General features: G+C 43.5%; 1 protein-coding gene across 3 annotated transcripts in view; it reads left to right on the top strand.

Annotated features, from left to right (window-relative positions):
- Positions 1–23,062, top strand: part of tbxas1 (thromboxane A synthase 1 (platelet)) — a 145,023-nt gene that overhangs the window by 13,889 nt on the left and 108,072 nt on the right. For all 3 annotated transcript variants that reach the window (XM_021574496.2, XM_021574487.2, XM_021574506.2), the window contains exon 3: positions 19,143–19,236. In XM_021574496.2, the coding sequence (XP_021430171.1) occupies positions 19,143–19,236 (94 nt within the window). The remainder of the gene's footprint in view (positions 1–19,142; positions 19,237–23,062) is intronic.

Below are 23,062 nucleotides of genomic sequence, written 5' to 3'. Positions count from 1 at the left end.
TATCTGCTATGACTACAAGGTCCGATAGGAATTCAGGGAACTCAGTGAGGAACTCTGTATATGGCCCAGTGCACTGTTGTGGAAAATGTAGTTTCTTTGTAAAGCAAGCATAAAGCCTGCTGTTTGTGGTATCCTGGTGATACATTACATACTGTAGGTTTCCACTTCAGATGTACAGTATAGCAGTAACAGACACCATGTTGAAACTGTTGGTTTTAACGATGCCCACAACAGACACAAACACATGTACACATGCATACGCACTCACACACACAACACATACAATACAGTAACACTCGGTTCCACAGAACAAGTAAATTCCTGTCTTTTGCACAGCTGCCATTCAGTTGGAAGAAATTAAAGAGTTTTTAATGTAAGTTCCCAAATTCAGATTTATACTGTATCTGAGGATGAAACTAGCCTGCATGAGGGGTCGTCATGACACCGGGGTTAGAAATGAACATATTTAGGAGGAGCAAAGTCAATTTGTCTCTGGCACGACTCCATAAAGACGTAAGCCACATTAAATAATTAAACTCACAGTTTAAAGGAGATGTTGCGTCATTGAAACGTCAAGCATCAATCATGTCTCAGTAGTACATTTGCACTCATCTAAACTGCACAAGTTGTTCTCTGGGAAATCATAACACTGCCTTGTTTGCTGTGAAGTCCTTTTCCATTTACTTCACATAAATACTCATACTCTGCATGCTCAAAATGTCAAGGCTTGTTAATAATCTTTATCTCCAAGAAATGGCTTATTCACAGTTGCGGCACTGCTGGCAGTTTTAATACAGGGATGTTTTCAACAGCAATACACAAACACTTTCTCCCTCAGGAGATCTAGGGTTTGTCTTGGCCAGGCAGTGTCTGCCCAATCCGAGTTATCCACTGCTCAGGCTGAACCTCAGCTGAACCCTCCCTGGGAGCAGACTCCACCTCTCTCTCATGGCAGCTGAACGCTCAGCCGTCTGGCTCGAAGACCACAGGACAGAGTGCCACCTACTGGCCAGTGGAGTAATGACCTGTCTGTCTGTAAAACAAAGAAGGCTGCTGCTTGGATAAACAGGGTTATAATCATTTGGCACCAATTGTGGAAAACAGACTGAAACAAGAAGGGACTACCCGAACTTGTCCATTTTCTGTTTTGCTACAGAATGCCCTAATGAATACAATCCTGGTTTATTCCCACTATAAAATAATTTGATCGTCTGTTCTTGCGTTTTATGGATGGCAATTATTATTTTTACAAATAGACCATTTTCCCACATGGTTTGGGCAGGTCCAGTCATATTATTTACTTCCTTTCTGACTCAATAGTCCATTGCTTTTCTTTTCTTTCCGGTGTATGTGACAATAAAATATCTATTTTATCATTGTTGTTTCACTCATGTAAGCTTGATGGGGAAATTATCTGTCTGTTTGGGGATACAGAGGGAAGTTTCTATAGCTTAGGTAACACGGATATTTCCACTAGAGGTCGATGACCGATTAACCGATTAATTAGGGCCGATTTCAAGTTTTCATAACAATCAGAAATTGGTATTTTTGGATGCCGATAATTTAACGAGGCAAGTTAAGAACACATTCTTATTTTCAATGACGGCCTTGGAACGGTGGGTTAACTGCCTTGTTCAGTGGCAGAACGACAGATTTTTACCCTGTCAGCTCAGGGATTCAATCTTGCAACCTTATGGTTAACTAGTCCAACACTCTAACCGCCTGCCACATGAGGAGCCTGCCTGTTACGCAAATTCAGTAAGAAGCCAAGGTAAGTTGCTAGCTAGCATTAAACTTATCTTATAAAAAACAATCAATCAATCATAATCACTAGTTATAACTACACATGGTTGATGATATTACTAGTTTATCTAGCGTTTCCTGCGTTGCATATAATCGATGCGGTGCGCATTCGCGAAAAAGGACTGTCGTTGCTCCAACGTGTACCTAACCATAAACATCAATGCCTTTCTTAAAATCAATACACAGAAGTATATCTTTTTAAACCTGCATATTTAGCTTAAAGAAATCCAGGTTAGCAGCCAATATTAACTAGATGAAATTGTGTCACTTATCTTGCGTTCATTGCACGCAGAGTCAGGGTTTGTGCAACAGTTTGGGCCCCCTGGCTCGTTGCGAACTAATTTGACAGAATTCTACATAACTATGACATAACATTGAAGGTTGTGCAATGTAACAGGAATATTTAGACTTAGGGATGCCATCCGTTAGATAAAATACGGAACGGTTCCATATTTCACTGAAATAATAAACATTTTATTTTCGAAATTATAGTTTCCGGATTTGAACATATTAATGACCTAAGGCTCGTATTTCTGTGTGTTGTGTTATAATTAAGTCTATGATTTGATAGAGCAGTCTGACTGAGCGATGGTAGGCACCAGCAGGCTCACAAGCATTCATTCAAACAGCACTTTCATGCGTTTTCCCAGCAGCTCTTTACAAACCTTCAAGCTCTTCGCAATGCTTCAAGCTCTTCGCAATGCTTCGCAGCTCTTTGCAATGCTTCGCAGCTCTTCGCAATGCTTCATTCCTATAATAACTACAACCTAAAACTTCTTACCTGGGAATATTGAAGACTCATGTTAAAAGGTACCATCAGCTTTCATATGTTCTCATGTTCTGAGCAAGGAACTTAAACGTTAGCTTTCTTACATGGCACGTATTGCACGTTTACTTTCTTCTCCAACACTTTGTTTTTGCATTATTTAAACCAAATTGAACATGGTTCATTATTTATTTGAGGCTAAATTGATTTTATTGATGTATTATATTAAGTTAAACTAAGTGTTAATTCAGTATTGTTGTAATTGTCATTATTACAAGTAAATGTAAAAAACCGTCCGATTAAACGGTATTGGCTTTTTTTGGTCGTCCAATGATCGAATGATCGGTATCGGCGTTGAAAAATCAGAATTGGTCGACCTCTAATTTCCACCATCTGTGTGTTATACATTGGGTCTCCCCAATATGCTATTAGTTCAGTGTGAGTATTGTGTGAAGTACAATGCACCCAGCACACAGGCACAGTGACTGAACTCACCCCTCACCCCATCTCTCGCTCTCTCTCTCTCTCGGTCTCACACACACACACACACAACCCCACACACACCCTCCTCCGCTGTAACTTGAGACGATTGTTTTCCTGTCCCTGTGTCCCCTCGAGAAAGTGTGCTAAACTCTGTAGCGAAATGAACTCTGCAAGGAACACAGTGTGTGTAACCCAACCACGGTCCATTCACTGGCTAGTCAGTCCAAGTGGAAAGCATGACATAGCCGCCGATGATTTCACAACAAATGAACTCTGAATAAGGCTGTGATATCCAAGTGTCTCATCGTTGTTGGATGCTCTACCATAAGCACTGATTCAAAGGTCATGATGAAGATTGTGATATCATTGGATGATCAGACACAGAGCCATATTGCAAATGTAAGACTTAGGTAGCATCCCTTATATAAATTCATATAGGGAGGTTTAGTATAAGGAGATACTCCTTTAGTTTGTTTTTGATATAAATGGCTTTCAAATTGTCAATATCCTGGCCACACTGTTCACATGTACAGTTCTCTGTATTGGACTCTGACATCATGCATGAACCAACGTGTTTCATTAAGGCTGAATCTATAAGCAGACAGGATAACAGTGGCTCCGCTTATTTAAATAAGCAGATGCCCTTTGTGCAGTAATATCCCTCATTGGAAATATGCAATGAGAGATTGATCAGATCAAAACATTTCATCCCACTCCTTACATGCCTTGCCAGTGCTCTAGGAATAGTGTGCATATGCGAGTGTGTGTATTTGTGTGTGTGTGTGTGCGTCTGCCTGCGTGCGTGCGTGCGTGCAAGTCTTTACAGCTCCCCTTCTAAACCCTGAACCCAACCCTACTGAATAATAGAGGAAGTAACGGAGAGCGGGCTGCAGCTAAAGTATCAGAACTGGGCATTATAAAACGACCCACCCTATTGAGTAGCTCAGACTGGAGCCTCTTCAGGCCGAGCCATAGTCCAGTCCCTAATTAGACCTGGGTTCAAATACTATTCAAAATCCTTTCAAATACTTTATCGTGGCTTGATTGAGCTTACCTGGTGCAATTTGACTAATATATTAGTCCCAAAAGTGTGATCTCTGACCCATCTTGCACTCCAGGCATACAAAATCAAAAGTTGAAATATTTCAAATGACATTTGAACCCAGGTGTGCGGGCTCTAATATAAACCCAGGACAGCTGACTTGGCAGCACTGCACCACGGTGCTCTGGCGTCCTGCAGTTTGACTTCCGTTGTCATTGGCCGAGTCCTGTGGAGTGCTTATTTTTTAATTGAGGCTGTTTGGACAGCTCATCCATCACTGACTGCACACCTCACAGCTCCCTCCCCGACAGACAGACAGACAACATGCCCCGCTCAGTCATTTTTATTTTAAAATGGTTATTAATATCGTATATGGTCTGCTGCTAAAATATCACAAATACCAACCTACCCACCCACTGAACTATACGGTACCTCCTTCTCATCCTTCCAAGTGCACAAAGGCACTGCAAAGTACTCTATGTACAGGTAGCAAATGTCCGATTTTAAAATGTAGGCTTGCGCTTGACTTGCTATGGACAATAGCTCATTCTCGCCCTCCTCCTCATGATATCTGACCTGACAGACTGACTTGAACCTTAGGAAAGACTGTACACCAAAGAAAAATGTGTTTTTAGAAGCATATTAATAGATTTTCACAAAAAAAAACATTTTTTTGGAGATGCTGTTATGGTAGCCTATAGTATGGTAGATGGTAGATGCTACTCTGTAGTACAAAGCTACACTCTTAGAAACACTACACTCTTAGAAACACTACACTCTTAGAAACACTACACTCTTAGAAACACTACACTCTTAGAAACGCTACACTCTTAGAAACACTACACTCTTAGAAACGCTACACTCTTAGAAACGCTACACTCTTAGAAACGCTACACTCTTAGAAACACTACACTCTTAGAAACACTACACTCTTAGAAACACTACACTCTTAGAAACGCTACACTCTTAGAAACGCTACACTCTTAGAAACGCTACACTCTTAGAAACGCTACACTCTTAGAAACACTACACTCTTAGAAACGCTACACTCTTAGAAACGCTACACTCTAAGTCTGTCCCCATAGGAGAACCATTTTTGATTCCAGGTAGAACCCTTTTTGGTTCCAGGTAGAACCCATTTGGTTTCCAGGTAGAACCCTCTGTAGAAAGGAACACATAGGGTTCTACCTGCACGTAAAAAGGGTTCTTCAAAGGGTTCTTCTATGGGGACAGCCAAAGAACCCTTTAAGGTTCTAGATAGCACGTTTCTTCCTAAGAATGTAGTCAGTCTTTATGACTAAACTGACATCAGAGAGGATGTGTTTCTTTTTCCACTATAGCCCTATTTTTCCTGTTGCACTCAAGTAGCCATCCCTTTTAATGGGCCAGCAAAGCTCATTTAGTCACCTTTACGTTGTGGCAACATCGTGAGATAATCTTTTCCCATCGTTGAGGTAGGCTGTAAATAGATTTGTTGTTATTGTTTTTCTGGTGCGTGGATTGGGTGAAGCAGAAGGGGGGGAGAGAAACACTGTGTGTGTGTGTGTGTGTGTGTGTGTGTGTGTGTGTGTGTGTGTGTGTGTGTGTGTGTGTGTGTGTGTGTGTGTGTGTGTGTGTGTGTGTGTGTGTGTGTGTGTGTGTGTGTGTGTGTGTGTGTGTGTGTGTGTGAAGGAGGGATGGGTCCATGTGACTCACAATTACTGGAAATGGAATGGAGGTGCCAGTCACATGTGCCTTTTGTTTGGCGGCTGCATGACTCCATGACAGCGTGACTCTCCATCTCTGTACAATACACCTGCTCACACTCCAGATCTAATAGAACAGCATGACGCACCTCTCAAATCACCTTGCCTACTTTCCTTTGTCAACCTTTATCATAGAGAAATCCCACTCTCCTCCCACTCGTCACTGGCTTCTCCTTGGTTAATTTTGGTCTGCGGCTTTGCTTGTGGAAGCTCTTTGGAGCAAAACTGAGTAAGTAGCCTCTGGATTGTGCATCCGTACTGCAGCTGTGTGAATCTCTATAATAGAAGGATGGCAGACAGAGCAGTGATTTGTGTGTTTAATTAACAGTCTTAAAGAGGCAGTGCAGTTAAAAAGGTGATTTTTTGTATGACATTTCCACTCTATGAGGTCGAAATAACACTCTGAAAATGTGAAAATTGTGTTAATCCCCCTTTTCTGCAAGAGCTGTTTGAAAGCCTATTCAGGTGGGATGGAACTTTTGGCCCACATCATGACGTCACAATGTGATCTGATTATAATAGACCAGTGTCTATTCATCTAGGTAAGGGGGTGGGCTCTAGACCATCCTATCAGCCAATAAAAGATGTGTATGTAAATATTATCTTCAAAACAAAAACCTAAAACCCACACGATCTGACTGAGCATTTCAAGGGCCAACGGAGGCTAAAATACATTTTTTTAGTTATTTTCATTAAATAAACAAACACCGTGACATACAGTGATGATTTAAAAACAACGTTTCAAAGACTGCAGCTTTAACAGTCTTTCAACATAGCTGATGACTGTAGTTGGAGACCATTATGAGATGGGGAGAAGCATGCTCTGTCCAATAAGAGGGATCCAGTAGTCATCATGGCTGCAGTTGAGCCTCTGGTTAATACAACCCAAAGACTGATGGTACTAATGTAATGGAGATTAACCATGTGCTAGGGGAGATTGTTCAGTGAGAGGTGGATGTGGATACATTGAAAGGGAAAAATATTATTATAAAGAGAGTTTGTGTGCTTCAACTCTCTATGTATGTGGAAATAAGGCTAATATGAGCTGTAGCCAATGTGCTGATGTCTCACATAATTACCCTGTTATCTAGAGGGATGAGAACTGCTAAAAGAGTTTGTCTGTGGTGGGATTGTGTAATGCTTGATGGATAGTTTGTGTTACATTAGATTGGGTTGATGAGCCCTCTTTCAATACAAAGAACTATTAACAAACGGTTACAAACAATCATACACTTTTCCTTATCAATAACTGAAGGAGATGGGGTTCTTGGACCAAAAGTGTTGATAATGTGTGGGTGGGTGGGTGTGTGTATGAGGGAAGGGGTCATAATGGTGCAGCCTTGTGTCTGTCTGAGTCTATATGTGTGAAGGCTTTGTTTTATCAGGGTTAATATCCATGGATTGGGGATTGCAGGCCGTTCAGTTTTTGTTGCGGCTCATTGCTTTTCTGCACGGCACAATGGATGATGTTGATTGATGGTGTGGTACAATGGATGGTGTGACAGAGAAGAATGCCAGACATATACAGCTATGGGCATGCGTCAGGGTTACACCCCCAGCTATACCCCCACTGCCCTGTGGCCACATACCTCCATGATGAAGACAGCTCTTGTTGGATAATGAAGAACATATCACACTTTGCATATGATTGAAAAATTGCGGAGATTCTCTTCCATCAACCCCCAGGATGTTGAATGGATCACATAAAGAATGGTAAAATGGCGCTGGAAGTAAAATGGCGCCGGAAGAAATGGTAACAGTATTACGGGCGCCTAACCAATTGTGCTATAATGTGTTTATTTTCACGTTATTTGTAACTTATTGTGTACATAATGTTTCTGCCAACGTATCTTACGGCAAAAAAAGAGCTTCTGGATGTCAGGACAGCGATCACTCACCTCAGATTAGACAAATACTTTTTCTTCAACAAACAGGACACACAGGATTTACTTTGAACACCCGACAAGGCCAACATCCCCGTCATTGGCAAGAGAAAGAGTAGGTACATTGGACACAGAGCGGGGTTCTTCATAAGGATCCGCAGAAAGCGAGTGGGAAAACTGCCGTTACCGTCAATATTACTTGCCAACGCGCAATCACTGGACAATAAATTACACGAGGTACGATCACGAATATCCTACCAACAGGACATCAGAAACTGTAACATCTTATGTTTCACGGAAATGTGTCTGACTGATGACATGGATATTCAGCTAGCGGAATATATGCTGCACCGGCAAGGTAGAACCGCACACTCCGGTAACACGAGGGGGGGGGGGGGGGGGGGGGGGGGGGGGGGGGGGGTCTGTGCATATTTGTAAACATCAGCTGGTACACGAAATCTAAGGAAGTCTCTAGATTTTGCTCGCCTGAAGTTGAGTACTTTTCGTGGCTGTTCATTTACCACCACAGACGGATGCTGGCACTAAGACTGCACTCAGTCAGCTGTATAAGAAAATAAGCAAACAGGAAACCGCTCACCCAGAGGCGGCGCTCCTAGTGGCCGGACGATTTTAATGCAGGGAAACTTAAATCAGTTTTACTTCTAAAACTATCAACATGTTAAATGCGCAACCAGAGGGAAAAATATCTAGATCTTCTGTACTCCACACACAGAGACGCATGCAAAGCTCTCCCGCGCCCTCCATTTGGTAAATCGGAACACAATTCTATCCTCCTGAATCCTGCTTACAAGCAAAAATTCAGGCAGGAAGCACCAGTGACTCGGTCTATAAAAAACTGGTGAGATGAAGCAGATGCTAAACTACAGGACTGTTTTGCTAGCACAGACTGGAACATGTTCCTGGATTCTTCCGATGACATTGAGGAGAACACCACATCAGTCCCTGGCTTTATCAATAAGTGCATTGAGGACGTCGCCCCCACAGTGACTGTACATACATACCCCAACCAGAAGCCATGGATTACAGGCAACATTCGCACTGAGCTAATGGGTAGAGTTGCCTCTTTCAAGGTGAGGGACTCTAACCCGGAAGCTTATAAAAAAATCCTGCTATGCCTTCCGACATACCATCAAACAGGCAAAGCACCAATACATGGTCAGGTCGCAATTGTAAATGAGAACTTGTTTTCAACTTGCCTACCTGGTTAAATAAAGGTAAAATAAAAAATAAATAAATAAATAAAACATGGCAAAGATTGAATCGTACTACACCGGCTCCGACGCTGCTCTTAGGTGGCAGGGCTTGCAAACTATTACAGACTAGAAAGGGAAGCACAGCCAAGAGCTGCCCAGTGACACTAGCCTAGCAGACGAGCTAAATAACTTCTATGCTCGCTTCGGGGCAAGCAACACTGTGGCATGCATGAGACCATCAGCTGTTCCAGACAACTGTGTGATCACACTCTCCTTAGCCGACGTGTGTAAGATCTTTAAACAGGTCAACATTCACAAGGCTGCGGGGTCAGACAGATTACCAGGACATGTGCCTCGGGCATGTGCTGACCAACTGGCAGGTGTCTTCACTGACATTTTTAATATGTCCCTGATTGAGTCTGTAATACCAACATGTTTCAAGCAGACCACCATAGTCCCTATGGCCAAGAACACCAAGGCAACCTGCCTAAATGACTACAGACCCATAGCACTCACGTCCGTAGCCATGAAGTGCTTTGAAAGGCTAATGGCTCACATCAACACCATTATCCCAAAAACCCTAGACCCACTCCAATGTGCGTACCACAAACAGATCCACAGATGATGCAATCGCTATTGCACTCCACACTGCCCTTTCTCAACGGGACAAAAGGAACACTTACGTGAGAATCCTATTCACTGACTACAGCTCAGCATTCAACACCAGAGTTCCCTCAAAGCTCATCACTAAGGTAAGGATCCTGGGACTAAACACCTCCCTCTGCAACTGGATCCTGGACTTCCTGACGGGCCACCCCCAGGTGGTGAGGGTAGGTAGCAACACATCCGCCACGCTGAGCCCCTCAGGGGTGCATGCTCAGTCCCCTCCTGTACTCCCTGTTCACCCACACTGCGTTACCAGGCACAACTCCAACACCATCATTAAGTTTGCAGACGACACAACAGTGGTAGGTAGGCCTGATCACCGACAATGACAAGACAGCCTATAGGGAGGTCAGAGACCTGTCCGGGTGGTGCCAGAATAACAACCTATCCCTCAACATAATCAAGACAAAGGAGATCAAATCAAATGTATTTATATAGCCCTTCGTACATCAGCTGATATCTCAAAGTGCTGTACAGAAACCCAGCCTAAAACCCCAAACAGCAAGCAATGCAGGTGTAGAAGCACGGTGGCTAGGAAAAACTCCCTAGAATGGCCAAAACCTAGGAAGAAACCTAGAGAGGAACCAGGCTATGTGGGGTGGCCAGTCCTCTTCTGGCTGTGCCGGATGGAGATTATAACAGAACATGGCCAAGATGTTCAAATGTTCATAAATGACCAGCATGGTCGAATAATAATAAGGCAGAACAGTTGAAACTGGAGCAGCAGCACGGCCAGGTGGACTGGGGACAGCAAGGAGTCATCATGTCAGGTAGTCCTGGGGCAAAGTCCTAGGGCTCAGGTCCTCCGAGAGAGAGAAAGAAAGAGAGAAAGAGAATTAGAGAGAGCACATGTGGGGTGGCCAGTCCTCTTCTGGCTGTGCCGGGTGGAGATTATAACAGAACATGGCCAAGATGTTCAAATGTTCATAAATTAATGAGATGATTGTGGACTACAGGAAAAGGAGGACTGAGAACGCCCCCATTCTCATCGACGGGGCTGTAGTGGAGCAGGTTGAGAGCTTCACGTTCCTTGGTGTCCACTTTAAAACAGACTAGAATGATCCAAACACACCAAGACAGTCGTGAAGAGGGCATGACAAAGCCTTTTCCCCCTCAGGAAACTAAAAATATTTGGAATGGGTCCTCAGATCATCAAAAGGTTCTACAGCTGCAACATCAAGAGCACTGGTTGCATCACTGCCTGGTACGACAACTGCTCGGCCTCTGACCGCAAGGTACTACAGAGGGTAGTGCGAACGGCCCAGTACATCACTGGGGCTAAGCTGCCTGCCATCCAGTACCTCTACCCCAGCCATCCCAGTCATAGAATGTTCTCTCTACTACCGGGTGGCAAGCGGTACCAAGTCTAGGACAAAAATACTTCTCAACAGTTTTTACTATTTGCATTGTCCCTCCCCCCCCCCCCCCCCCCCCAAAACTCCTCTTTTACGCTGCTGCTACTCTCTGTTTATCATATATGCATAGTCACTTTAACTATAAATTCATGTACATACAACCTCAATTAGCCTGACTAACCGGTGCCCGCGCACATTGGCTACCCGGACTATCTACATTGTGTCCCGCCACCCACCACCCGCCAACCCCTCTTTTACGCTACTGCTACTCTCTGTTTATCATATATGCATAGTCACTTTAACCAAACCTAAATGTACATACTACTTCATTTAGCCCAACTAAACGGTGCCTGTATATAGCCTCGCTACTGTATATAGCCTCACTACTGTTATTTTTCACTGTCTTTTTACTTTTTATCTATTGTTCACCTAATACCTATTTTTTACTTGAAAATCGCACTGTTGGTTAGGGCCTGTAAGTAAGCAACGCACGTGACAAATAAACTTGGATTTGATTTGATTGAAAAATTGCGGAGATTCACTTCAACCCCCAGGGTGTTGAATGGATGACATAGAGAATGGAGCATGGTGGTTGTCTGAGGGAGTTCCAGCTTGATTGAGCTAGGCTAGGCATGGGCTCTCTCCAGCTTGGTTTAGCTAGGCTAGGCATGGGCTCTCTCCAGCTTGGTTGAGCTAGGCTAGGCTAGGCCAGGGTTCTCTCCAGCTTGGTTAAACTAGGTTAGGCTATCTCCAGCTTGGTTGAGCTAGGCTAAGCTAGGCATGGGTTCTCTCCAGCTTTAATGAGCTAGTTGTTGGCTCTTGGCCTTATGCTGGGATGCAGGCACCGCAGCCCCACAGTTGATAAAACTAGGCCATGTAGGATGAACTAACACTCACACTTGACTTTTACCCCCCTACTAGCGCTTTACTTTATTAAGTAAAATTGACTTACTATGACATGTGGTTGTCCCACCTAGCTATCTTTTTAACGTTTTTTCGTCTTAAGATGAATGCACTAACTGTAAGTCTGGATAAGAGAATCCTCTAAATGACTAAAATGTTAATGAAAAATTAGACAAGTCCAGGTAATCCCTCTTGGTTTTAATCTGTTTTCTTCTGTTTGGTGCATAATTACACAACCCTGATTCAATACTATGGTTTAACCATGATGCCCTGGGAGCATCTCCATCTCCTGGCCCTTTGATTGGCTGTATCTCACGTTGCCAGATCTGTGTGGTTCTTTGATGGAGGTGTGTCTCCTATTGTCAGATAGTTGTAATTTCAGCAGCAGACAGATAAAAAGACCCTGCCAGCTGCAGCCCTTCAGTCTAAATGAGACTTCAATCCCCCTGACCACCACATGACCCGTTGTGCGTGTGTGTGTGCATGCACATGTTTGTGTTCATCTAGGAGATGAAATGAGAGGGAGACGGCTCTATAAATCTGTCTTTTGTTAATCGCAACCCCAAACACCAGAGCCGGAGACTCTTGAGTATGAAAAATTCACTATCCGCTCCTTATTACATTTTTTATAAGCAACTTTTTCAGTTTTAACCCTGGAGGGGTGAGTCCTGGCTTTTCTCAGTGTTGTCTGTGTCTCAGAGTGCGTCACTGGATGTTCCTAAGAAACCAATGGTTTCCAGGTGAAGATGCTCCGCTCTGACGTGGGTGGGTGGGACTGGGGAAATGAATAGTGAGCTGTGGTTGCCGCACAGCAGGCTCTTACTGTAACAACAGGCCCAGCTCTTACTGTAACAACAGGCCCAGCTCTTACTGTAACAACAGGTCCAGCTCTTACTGTAACAACAGGAACAGCTCTTACTGTAACAGCAGGCCCAGCTCTTACTGAAACAGCAGGCCCAGCTCTTACTGTAACAGCAAGCTCAGCCCCTACTTTAACAGCAGGCCCAGCTCCTACTGTAACAGCAAGCCCAGCTCCTACTGTAACAGCAGGCCCAGCTCCTACTGTAACAGCAAGCCCAGCTCCTGCTGTAACAGCAGGCCCAGCTCTTACTGTAACAGCAAGCCCAGCTCCTACTGTAACAGCAGACCCAGCTCTTACTGTAACAGCAGGCCCAGCTCTTACTGTAACAACAGGCCCAGCTCTTACTGTAACAACAGGCCCAGCTCTTACTGTAACAGCAGGCCCAGCTCTTACTGTAACAGCAGACCCAGCTCTTACTGTAACAGCAGACCCAGCTCTTACTGTAACAGCAGACCTAGCTCTTACTGTAACAGCAGGCCCAGCTCTTACTGTAACAGCAGGCCCAGCTCTTACTGTAACAGCAGGCCCAGCTCTTACTGTAACAACAGGCCCAGCTCTTACTGTAACAACAGGCCCAGCTCTTACAGTAACAGCAGGCCCAGCTCTTACAGTAACAACAGGCCCAGCTCCTACTGTAACAACAGGCCCAGCTCCTACTGTAACAACAGGCCCAGCTCTTACTGTAACAACAGGCCCAGCTCCTACTGTAACAGCAGGCCCAGCTCTTACTGTAACAACAGGCCCAGCTCTTACTGTAACAACAGGCCCAGCTCTTACTGTAACAGAAGGCCCTAGTCTCTTTCCTCCACTTTCTCCACTAGTCCTTCTCTCCCGTCTCTCCTTCTCAAACTCTTAGCCTTTCTTTTCCTCTCGCTTCCACATACTGTTTTACTCTCCCTCTTCTCCTCTAGGTTGAAGATGGGAAGGTTCAGACACCGTAATATGTCCATGCGGAAACATTCGAAAATGAACAAATTCATGGGATTAGCACCGTCGCTGGGTTCTACAGGATTAGCACCGTCGCTGGGTTCTACAGGATTAGCACCGTCGCTGGGTTCTACAGGATTAGCACCGTCGCTGGGTTCTACAGGATTAGCACCGTCACTGGGTTCTACAGGATTAGCACCGTCGCTGGGTTCTACAGGATTAGCATTGAAAACGTGACTAGTGGTCAGGACGTCCAGTAATAAAGTGGCTGTAGATTATTTTAAAATCATTTAAAATGACTAGAATGACAGTCAAGCAGTTATACTATGTGTTCACTGAGTATTTAGCTGAATTTCACTACGATTGTGTTTATTTTTCACTTTGATGGCAAACTTTCTGTGCTGCTACCATTCTCTCCCAGTCATTCCGAATGCGGAAACTGGTCCCTTGTTGAATTCAGGTACAAAGAGTTATGGGATATTAGAAAGCTCTTGTCTTAACCTGTATATTTTCAACCTAGCTTCTCCTCATATTCCTTCTCTCATCCCTCTGACCCACCCCCCGCCACCTGTTCTGTGTCTCTCGAGGAGATGCTGTTCCCTCAGCTGGAGCCCTGTGGTGCTCTATGATGTCCTCTACCACTCAATTACTCCCTACCAAGATGTACAGAGAAACAGACAGACAGATAAACAAAGACACACAGATAGACACACAGACACGTGCTGATAGCACATTCACACTGACTTCTGACGCACATACACACACATACACATATACACACACACGCACACACTCTCGCACCATACACACACAAAGCAAACCTGCAGGTGCTTCAATGCCCTCCCTCAGCCCCATGAAAGAAGAAAAACAGAGAGACACATACTTTTCTCACCTCCAGGATATTAGAATATTTTGGGGTGTGGTTAGCTCACAGATCTTTTTGTGCAACCGGGAGTGCGTGTGTCATTCCAGTTTATCTAATGTGTTGTGTTATGTCATTGCAAGGCAAATGACCAGCAACTGTGTGTTGTGAAAGTTATTGTTGTCAATTGAGAACTGTTGACCAAATCAGTGGTTCTTAATTCTCTCCTCAGGGTCCCCAAGCCGGTGTAGACCTAGCACAGCTGATTGAACTTGTGAATTAACACAATAATAACAACTATGGAATTTTAACACTATAAAAGTACTTTGAGGCAGTCACAGTTACAGTTGAAGTCGGAAGTTTACATATACCTTTGCCTAATACATTTTAACTCAGTTTTTCACAATTCCTGACATTTAAACCTCACTTTATTTTAAGAATGTGAAATGTCAGAATAATAGTAGAGAGAATTATTTATTTCAGCTTTAATTTCTTTCATCACATTCCCAGTGGGTCAGAAGTTTACATACACTCAATTTGTATTTGGTAGCATTGCCTTTAGATTGTTTAACTTGGGTCAAACATTTCGGGTAGCCTTCCACAAGTTTCCCACAATGAGTTGGGTGATATTTGGCCCATTCCTCCTGACAGAGCTGGTGTAACTGAGTCAGGTTTGTAGGTCACCTTGCTTGCACACACTTTTTCAGTTCTGTCCAAAAATGTTATATAGGATTGAGGCCAGGGCTTTGGGATGGCCACTCCAATGGCTTTTTTATGGCGATGTTGGAGCAGTGGCTTCTTCCTTGCTGAGCGGCCTTTCAGGTTATGTCGATATAGGACTCGTTTTACTGTGGATATAGATACTTTTGTACCTGTTTCCTCCAGCATCTTCACAACGTCCTTTGCTGTTGTTCTGGGATTGATTTGCACTTTCGCACCAAAGTACGTTCATCTCTAGGAGACAGAACGCGTCTCCTTCCTGAGCGATATGACGGCTGCGTGGTCCCATGGTGTTTATACTTGCGTACTATTGTTTGTACAGATGAACGTGGTACCTTCAGGCGTTTGGAAATTGCTCCCAAGGATGAACCAGACTTTCTGGAATTTTCCAAGCTGTTCAAAGGCACAGTCAACTTAGTGTATGTTAACTTCTGACCCACTGGAATTGTGATACAGTGAATTTATAAGTGAAATAATCTGTCTGAAAACAATAGTTGGAAAAATGTATTGTGTCATGCACAAAGTAGATGTCCTAACCAACTTGCCAAAACTATAGTTTGTTAACAAGAAATTTGTGGAGTGGTTGAAAAACGAGTTTTAATGTAAACTTCCGACTTCAACTGTACGTATTGCTGCCCATCTCATAAGGACAAGAAGAAGTAAAACAAGCTGTGTGTGACTTCAGCGTAACACGGTATGGCCTAATGTATTTAGCATAGCTCATCTCTTTGTAGTATAGTACATCACAGCTTAGCCTGGTTAACCTGAACATGTGCTGTAGCATAGAAACATTTCAGTGTATAATTCAATGAAGCTTCAGTATAGTTTGTTGGTTTCTAGGCTATACAGTACGTCAATCATATACCAGCTCTGCTCCAGCCTCCATTCTTGTATTGTAGGAACAGTAAAGCCTTGGTCTCATAGGAGCACCTGTCTGTCTCTGTGTAGGAAGATTCAGTACAGGACAGACAGGTCAGTGCTGCTCACAGCCTCTCCCTGTGTGTGTATGTGTGTGTTACTGTGAATGTGTTTGTATTTCACTTAGTATGACTGACACAGTGTTTTTCTTAACTCTATGACTGCCTATTCTGCATGGCCTCTACAACAACCCCCACAGTCATAAATATGTTTGTTCTACCCAGTCAATGTGTTGAGACTAAGAGTGTCACGTGCCTGCTGCTGATGACAACACCACTCTCTCTGTCTCTCTATAGATGAGGCCATGATACCAGCCATTATACACTCCCACATTTCCACAGCAACAGTGGAAACAAACACAATATCTCACCCCAGTCTGCACCACTCAGTAACATTTAAGTGATAATGCCTGAGAAGCCGGTGTTTGGAGGATATATTGGCACAGCTGTTGTTAGGCCCGAGACAAAGTCGGGTTACCAACATATTCAAATAAGGATAGATTTTTATTAGATTTTTTTGTTGATAAATTTATTCATACTGTTTCATCCTTCCACAAGATATAGTCCTGACACAAATCTAGGGTTGCTACCGAAGCCGGCTGGTCGTTCGTTCTATCGGTTTGGTTGCAAGAGACCCGACCTAGTCATTCAGTATTTTTGTTGTTCTAAATGCTCCATTGCCCTACTGACTGGCAACATTCTTATCCCTTGCTTGCTAGCTAGCCAACTACGGCTAACTTACAATCACATCAAACAGTGCAGCCAGAATAACAACAGAGTAGCTGCATTTGCATTTGTTTTAGCTGTTTTCAAGTGACATTTATTTGGATGCATCCATAACAATGAGCTAATGATGCACGATTTCACCTAGCATAGAAAATGTGCTCTCTCATCAGGACACAGTTATTCAGAGTTGCTATCCAACAACACAGCTAACACAATCACTTCAAACTATAGCTGGAAAGACTGCAAACTAGTTGCACTTCGATTCGTTTTACCAGTTTTCTATTGATAGTTCTCTGTATATATCCATAAAAATGATACTTATTAATTTTTATTTATTTTTTTATTTTACCTTTATTTAACCAGGTAGGCAAGTTGAGAACAAGTTCTCATTTACAATTGCGACCTGGCATTAATGTTTCCGACTGGCTGAGAAAAGCTGCCTGCCTGTCTGTCTCATCCCGACTCCCGACACTTTCATTACTATGGGACAGCTGGAGATCGAATTTGAATATTGAAACAAGGTTGCAAATGTTGGAGAGACAGACGGCAAGGTTTATACAAATTTCCGCTGTTGAAAACTAAATGTTAGTCTAAAATAAATGTGAGATATTGTCTCAATGCTTTTTCTAGTGGAGATCAAGTTAATAAATTGTCTGGCTGGGCTGAAGAGACAGTGGAACAAAATAGGCATTTTAACATCGTAGATTTAGCCAGTGGCAACTTGTGGAATAGACAACAACTGGAATGCGGTTTTAACCAATCAGCATTCAGACCCACCCTTTTTATAAAGGACATTAACGACTGTGTCAATGACAGATGTGAGCTTGATAGAACATGACTGTGGAGTATGAGGCTTCTAAGAAAAACACCATGTAATTACAAAGCAGTTACTATGTAACAATGTTGTCACACAGTTATTACTGTGTAGTATGTATGTGTACTGTGTATATGGGTATGAGGGCAACTTTTAGGTGTTACTAATTATGGTATATGAACACATTTAATTGATAGCAAAGTCTCTTAATCCAACATTAGCAGCTAGGCTAGTTAGCAAGCATCTCTGCCACATGTCCTCATGATGACTCACAGCTCTGTGTTACTGTTACCTATAACCAATTAAAAAGTGAAGAAACAAGTCAGGCAGGCTGTTTGGCATATGTATTTTTAAAGCCAAGCAGCTGATAATCTCCATATATTTAGCTAGCTAGGGCTTGGTGTTGTGAGAGATGCTGCTAAGGCTAATGCGAATGGTGGTGTGAGTCACTTTGCTGATGTAAGCGGAGAGGGATGTCTGTCTGTCATGGCTGTGTGACAAGCATGTGGTTATTATTATGTAGGTGTCAGAACATGAGTCAGTGTGTTGAGATATTATTGGTTTTCCTTTTATCTATGGTTGGAGTTTCAGATCTCATTACTAATTATGGTTTTCGTTCAGTGGCTTAGGAGGAGATGAAGTGGATGTTTGAATCTATTTGGGTTTTTAGTATCAGAGGTGTGTGTGTGTGTGTGTGTGGAGGTGGATCTGTGTGTTTGCGTGTGTCTGTGTGAATCAGTCCTGTGTTGGCTGCTCAGTCTTGCAGCTTTCTTTTGTTGGTCGTTTACGTATGTTGTAAATGTGACTTTCTCAATCCAGTCAGTGTTGTGTGCCCTTAACCATAAATCTGCCTGTCTGTCACTGCTCTTTCCCTGACTGTGTGGGAGGTTTTGTGTGCAAAGCTTTGTTTTCTGACTGTAACCACCTTTTCCTGTCTCTGAGTCCATGGCTATAGCAGCACACAGGGAGACAGCCATCCTTTAATTGCCCTTTACTTGGCCAGGATACTCACACACACACACACACACACACACACACACACACACACACACACACACACTCCCAGAATCCACCCTGTCTAGAGCAGACAGTGTATTACATGACTAAAAAACGTCCTGTGGTATCCCATAATGCTCCTCAAAGTCCCGTACAAAAGTCCCCTTCCTCATTCCAATGACTTGCATATCAGCAGAAAACGCCAGCAGTGCCTGTGATGAATAATGTATGTTGTTCCGTTTTAGGAGTCGGAGTGTGGAATTTTTACATTCCCCAGAGCAAATAAGTCTTTCAAGTGTCATAATGTTGTGTGTTTGTGAGGTACCTCTTTGGCAGCATATCTGCCAGATTAGATGCTGTAACCTCCGTAGCATTACTACTATATCCCCCAGTACATTTTATCTGTTACTAACTCACACCCCAACTCTCTCTCTATCTCTCTCTCACTCCCTCTCTAGGTATGCTACGTTCCCCTATTCGTCCCTGGCTCAATGTGGAATAAGGCACCCCAAACCATCCCCATTCTTTGGGAACCTGTTTCTATTTCGTCAGGTAAGATACTGACTGGTATGGAAGAATCCACACTCTCACTAAAAGAAACCACTGAATTTAAGCATATTTCCCCTGCCAACCAATGTGATATTTGTGTGTGCAATCAATACAGAGTTCAATGCAGGATGTTCTTCCCTTTTTACAGAGACAAGGGTATTGCCTGTCTTTTTTGGTTACATACATTGAAAATACGTTGAAGTCACTTAACCCCTCCCCCCATTCCACACGCATACACACACACAGACGCACACATACTCCCATGCAGACATCCGCACACCACCCCCTAAGGCGAGAGAAATCAGGCTTCCAACATCTAGCTGCACTTCATTAGATTTGTTCATTAAATACGACTCACAAGTAATGACTTTTAATACCATTTGATTCCCAAATAGATTGCCCTTATTGGTAATTGCATTACTTTTATGATGAATATATAATGTAAAATGTAAAGCAGTGAGTGGGAGGGCTCAATATAACTGATTCAATATGGTGATATTTTATCTCACTCTCCATTCTGCCCACCCCTACAACAAAGACACCAGAGATGTTGAACAGGAATACCAGTATTTTCCATAGACAGATTGACAGATGGAAAGAGGTCTCATCTTTGTATCTGTGCCATTATTGCATCTTTGACAAGATTTTTAAAGTAGTACATTTTCTACTTCATTTGTGTTTGAAAAAAGTGTAAAGCTAATATTGGTGATTTACCACCACCTGCAGTGCTGGATTCGGGAACTAAATCTTGTCATTAATTTATTGTGGCCACTAGATGGCGGTGATATAGCTTAAAGCCATTTACAAACCATGTCACTCAATTTGAAGACAATGCTCTGATCATTCACTAATTTCTCCCAACCCATAGGAATCCCCACCCAATTGACTACTTTAAAATGGTGAAAGACCTCAATGGAAATGTTCATGCTGCAACAGGTTGTACCCAAGATGAGTCCTGTAACTATCTCTATGGTATTTTCCAAAAATGGACATGATTTACCGACATTTAGGCCTACATTAATTCTGGAATGTGTAGATCAAAGGAGTCATGCCTTGAGTTTACTCACAAAGGTTCACTATATAGTACCAACTGTATCGATATCAACAAGTACAATACCAAAAGGAGACAAATACATTATAACGCAGTAATAGGCTAGAGATGATGCTTGCCCTTATGCTTGCCATTCAGTTTGACGTCTATTCCAGTTACAAGACAATGCCTTTAAATGCAATGTGTAATTATTGCCCATGGTATGGTGTTGTGGCATGCAGATGCTTCTCTGCAGGACATATCTTTATGAGATTCAGCAGTCAATAGTCTTCAGTGGGGCAGGCAGGCAGGGTGGGCTGTGTCCCCTGTCATTATCACTGCAGCTAGCTTTACTGGTCTTTTACGAGGACAGCTATCTCTTTCTTTCTTTATCTCTTCTCTCCATCAGTCATTTTTTATTTATTCTTCCTACGTCCTACTTCTTCCTACTTGGACTTATTTTGCAATCAGTGACATTCAGGGATAAGACTCTAGTAAGCTTGATTCTCAAATTCAGGACCCAGTGCTCTGTAGCCTGGCTTTAGACTATTACACAATAGTCAGTGCCCTTGATGTCCCTTACTGCGGAACTGCAGTGTCGGGCTAAGGGCTGAGGTGGTAAAGTATGCAGGCAGCTCTGCCTTCAGTGCCTTGCATAATTACACTGTCTGTCCGGTGGCTGGGGAGAGTCCTCAGGTGAAGCAGGGGGATGCTGAAGCTGCTTCGATAATGTGTGTCAGTGCTGAGACTCAGATCTGCAGACACAAATAGCCATCTTCTCTCGAAGAATCCTCTGACCCACTTCTGCATGCCACACTCACATCAAGCACAACAACAAGAGAGAGTGTGTGTCTTTGTATGTATGTACTGTACCAGTCAAAAGTTTGGACACACTTACTCATTCAAGGGTTTTTCTTTATTTGTACTATTTTCTACATTGTAGAATAATAGTGAAGACATCAAAATGTGTCTAAGATCGCGCCGACAGAGATGGTCGCCTCGCTTCGAGTACTTAGGAAACTATTCAGTATTTAGTTTTTTTCTGTATTATTTCTTACATTGTTACCCCAGGAAATCTTAAGTCTTACTACATACAGCCGGGAAGAACTATTGGATATAAGAGCGACGTCAACTTACCAACATTACGACCAGGAATACGACTTTCCTGAAGGACAATGGATCTAATTCCAAAAGCCTTCCCAAAACAACGGCACCGCAGAAGGGGCAGACAGAGCGCTCTTCTGGTCAGACTCCGAAGATGTGCACATTGGCGAGTTGTACAATCGGGAGCAATGGGCAATGTCCAGTCTCTTGACAACAAGGTAGATGAAATTCGAGCAAGGGTTGCCTTCCAGAGAGACATCAGCGATGGTAACATTCTCTGTTTCACCATATATCCTGAGGCTGTATTTATTGTAGTTGGGGATTTTAACAAGGCAAATTGGAGAACAAGGCTACCTAAATTCTGTCAGCATATTGATTGCACTACCCGCGGGGGTAATACACTCGATCACTGCTACTCTAACTTCCGCGATGCATACAAAGCCCTCCCCCGCCCTCCCTTCGGCAAATCCAACCACAATGCCATCTTGCTCCTACTGTCTTATAGGCAGAAACTAAAAAATTATGTACCAGTGAGTAGAACCCCGGAATCCGCGCTTCAAGATTGTTTTGATCACGCGCCCTGGAATAGGTTCTGGTCAGCCTCAGATAACAACATCAATATATACACTGACTCAGTGCATGAGTTTATAAAGAAGTGCATTGGATATGTTGTACCCACTGTGACTATTAAAACGTACCCTAACCAGAAACCATGGATGGATGGCGCATTCACGCAAAACTGAAAATGCGAACCAACGCATTTCACCAAGGAAAGAGGTCTGGGAATATGGCTGAATATAATCAATGTAGTTATTCCCTCCTCAAGGCAATCAAACAAGCGAAGTGCTGGCACAGGGACAAAGTGGAGTCGCAATTCAACGACTCAGACACGAGACGTAGGTGACAGGGTCTACAGGAAATCACGGACTACAAAAAGAAAACCAGCCACGTCACGTACACCAACATTGCGCTTCCAGACAAACTAAACACCTTTTCCCGCTCTGAGGATAATACAGTGCCACCATCACGGCCCGCTAACAAGGACTGCACCCCCTTCTCCGTGACCGACGTCTGTAAAACATTTAAACATGTTAACCATCGCAAGGCTGCTGGCCCAGATGGCATCCCTAGCCACGTTCTCAGAGCATGCACAGACTAGCTGGCTGGTATGTTTACGGACATATTCAATCGCTCCCTATCCCAGTCTGCTGTCCCCACGTGCTTCAAGATGGCCACAAGTTTGCATACCGCCGCAACAGGTCCACAGACGATGCAATCACCATCACACTGCACACTGCCCTATCCCATCTGGACAAGAGATGTAAGAATGCTGTTCATTGACTACAGATCAGCCTTCAACAACATAGCTCATAGCTCAACCAAGCTCATCATCAAGCTGGAGGCCCTGGGTCTCAACCCCGCCCTGTGCAATTGGGTCCTGGACTTTCTGATGGGCCGCGCCCCAGGTGGCAAAGGTAGGAAACAACATCTCCACTTCGCTGACCCTCAACACTGGGGCCCCACAAGGGTGCGTGCTCAGCCCCCTCCTGTACTCCCTGTTCACCCACGAACGCGTGGCCATGCTCGCCTCCAGCTCAATCATCAAGTTTACAGATGACACAACAGTAGTGGGCTTGATTACCAACAACAACGAGACAGCCTAGAGGGAGGAGGTGAAGGCCCTTGGAGTGTGGT

This window comes from Oncorhynchus mykiss, chromosome 2 (assembly GCF_013265735.2).
Source record: "Oncorhynchus mykiss isolate Arlee chromosome 2, USDA_OmykA_1.1, whole genome shotgun sequence".
NCBI lineage: Eukaryota > Metazoa > Chordata > Actinopteri > Salmoniformes > Salmonidae > Oncorhynchus > Oncorhynchus mykiss.
The sequence above is the reverse complement of the archived record's forward strand: the minus strand, read 5'-3'. Positions and strand labels throughout refer to the sequence as shown.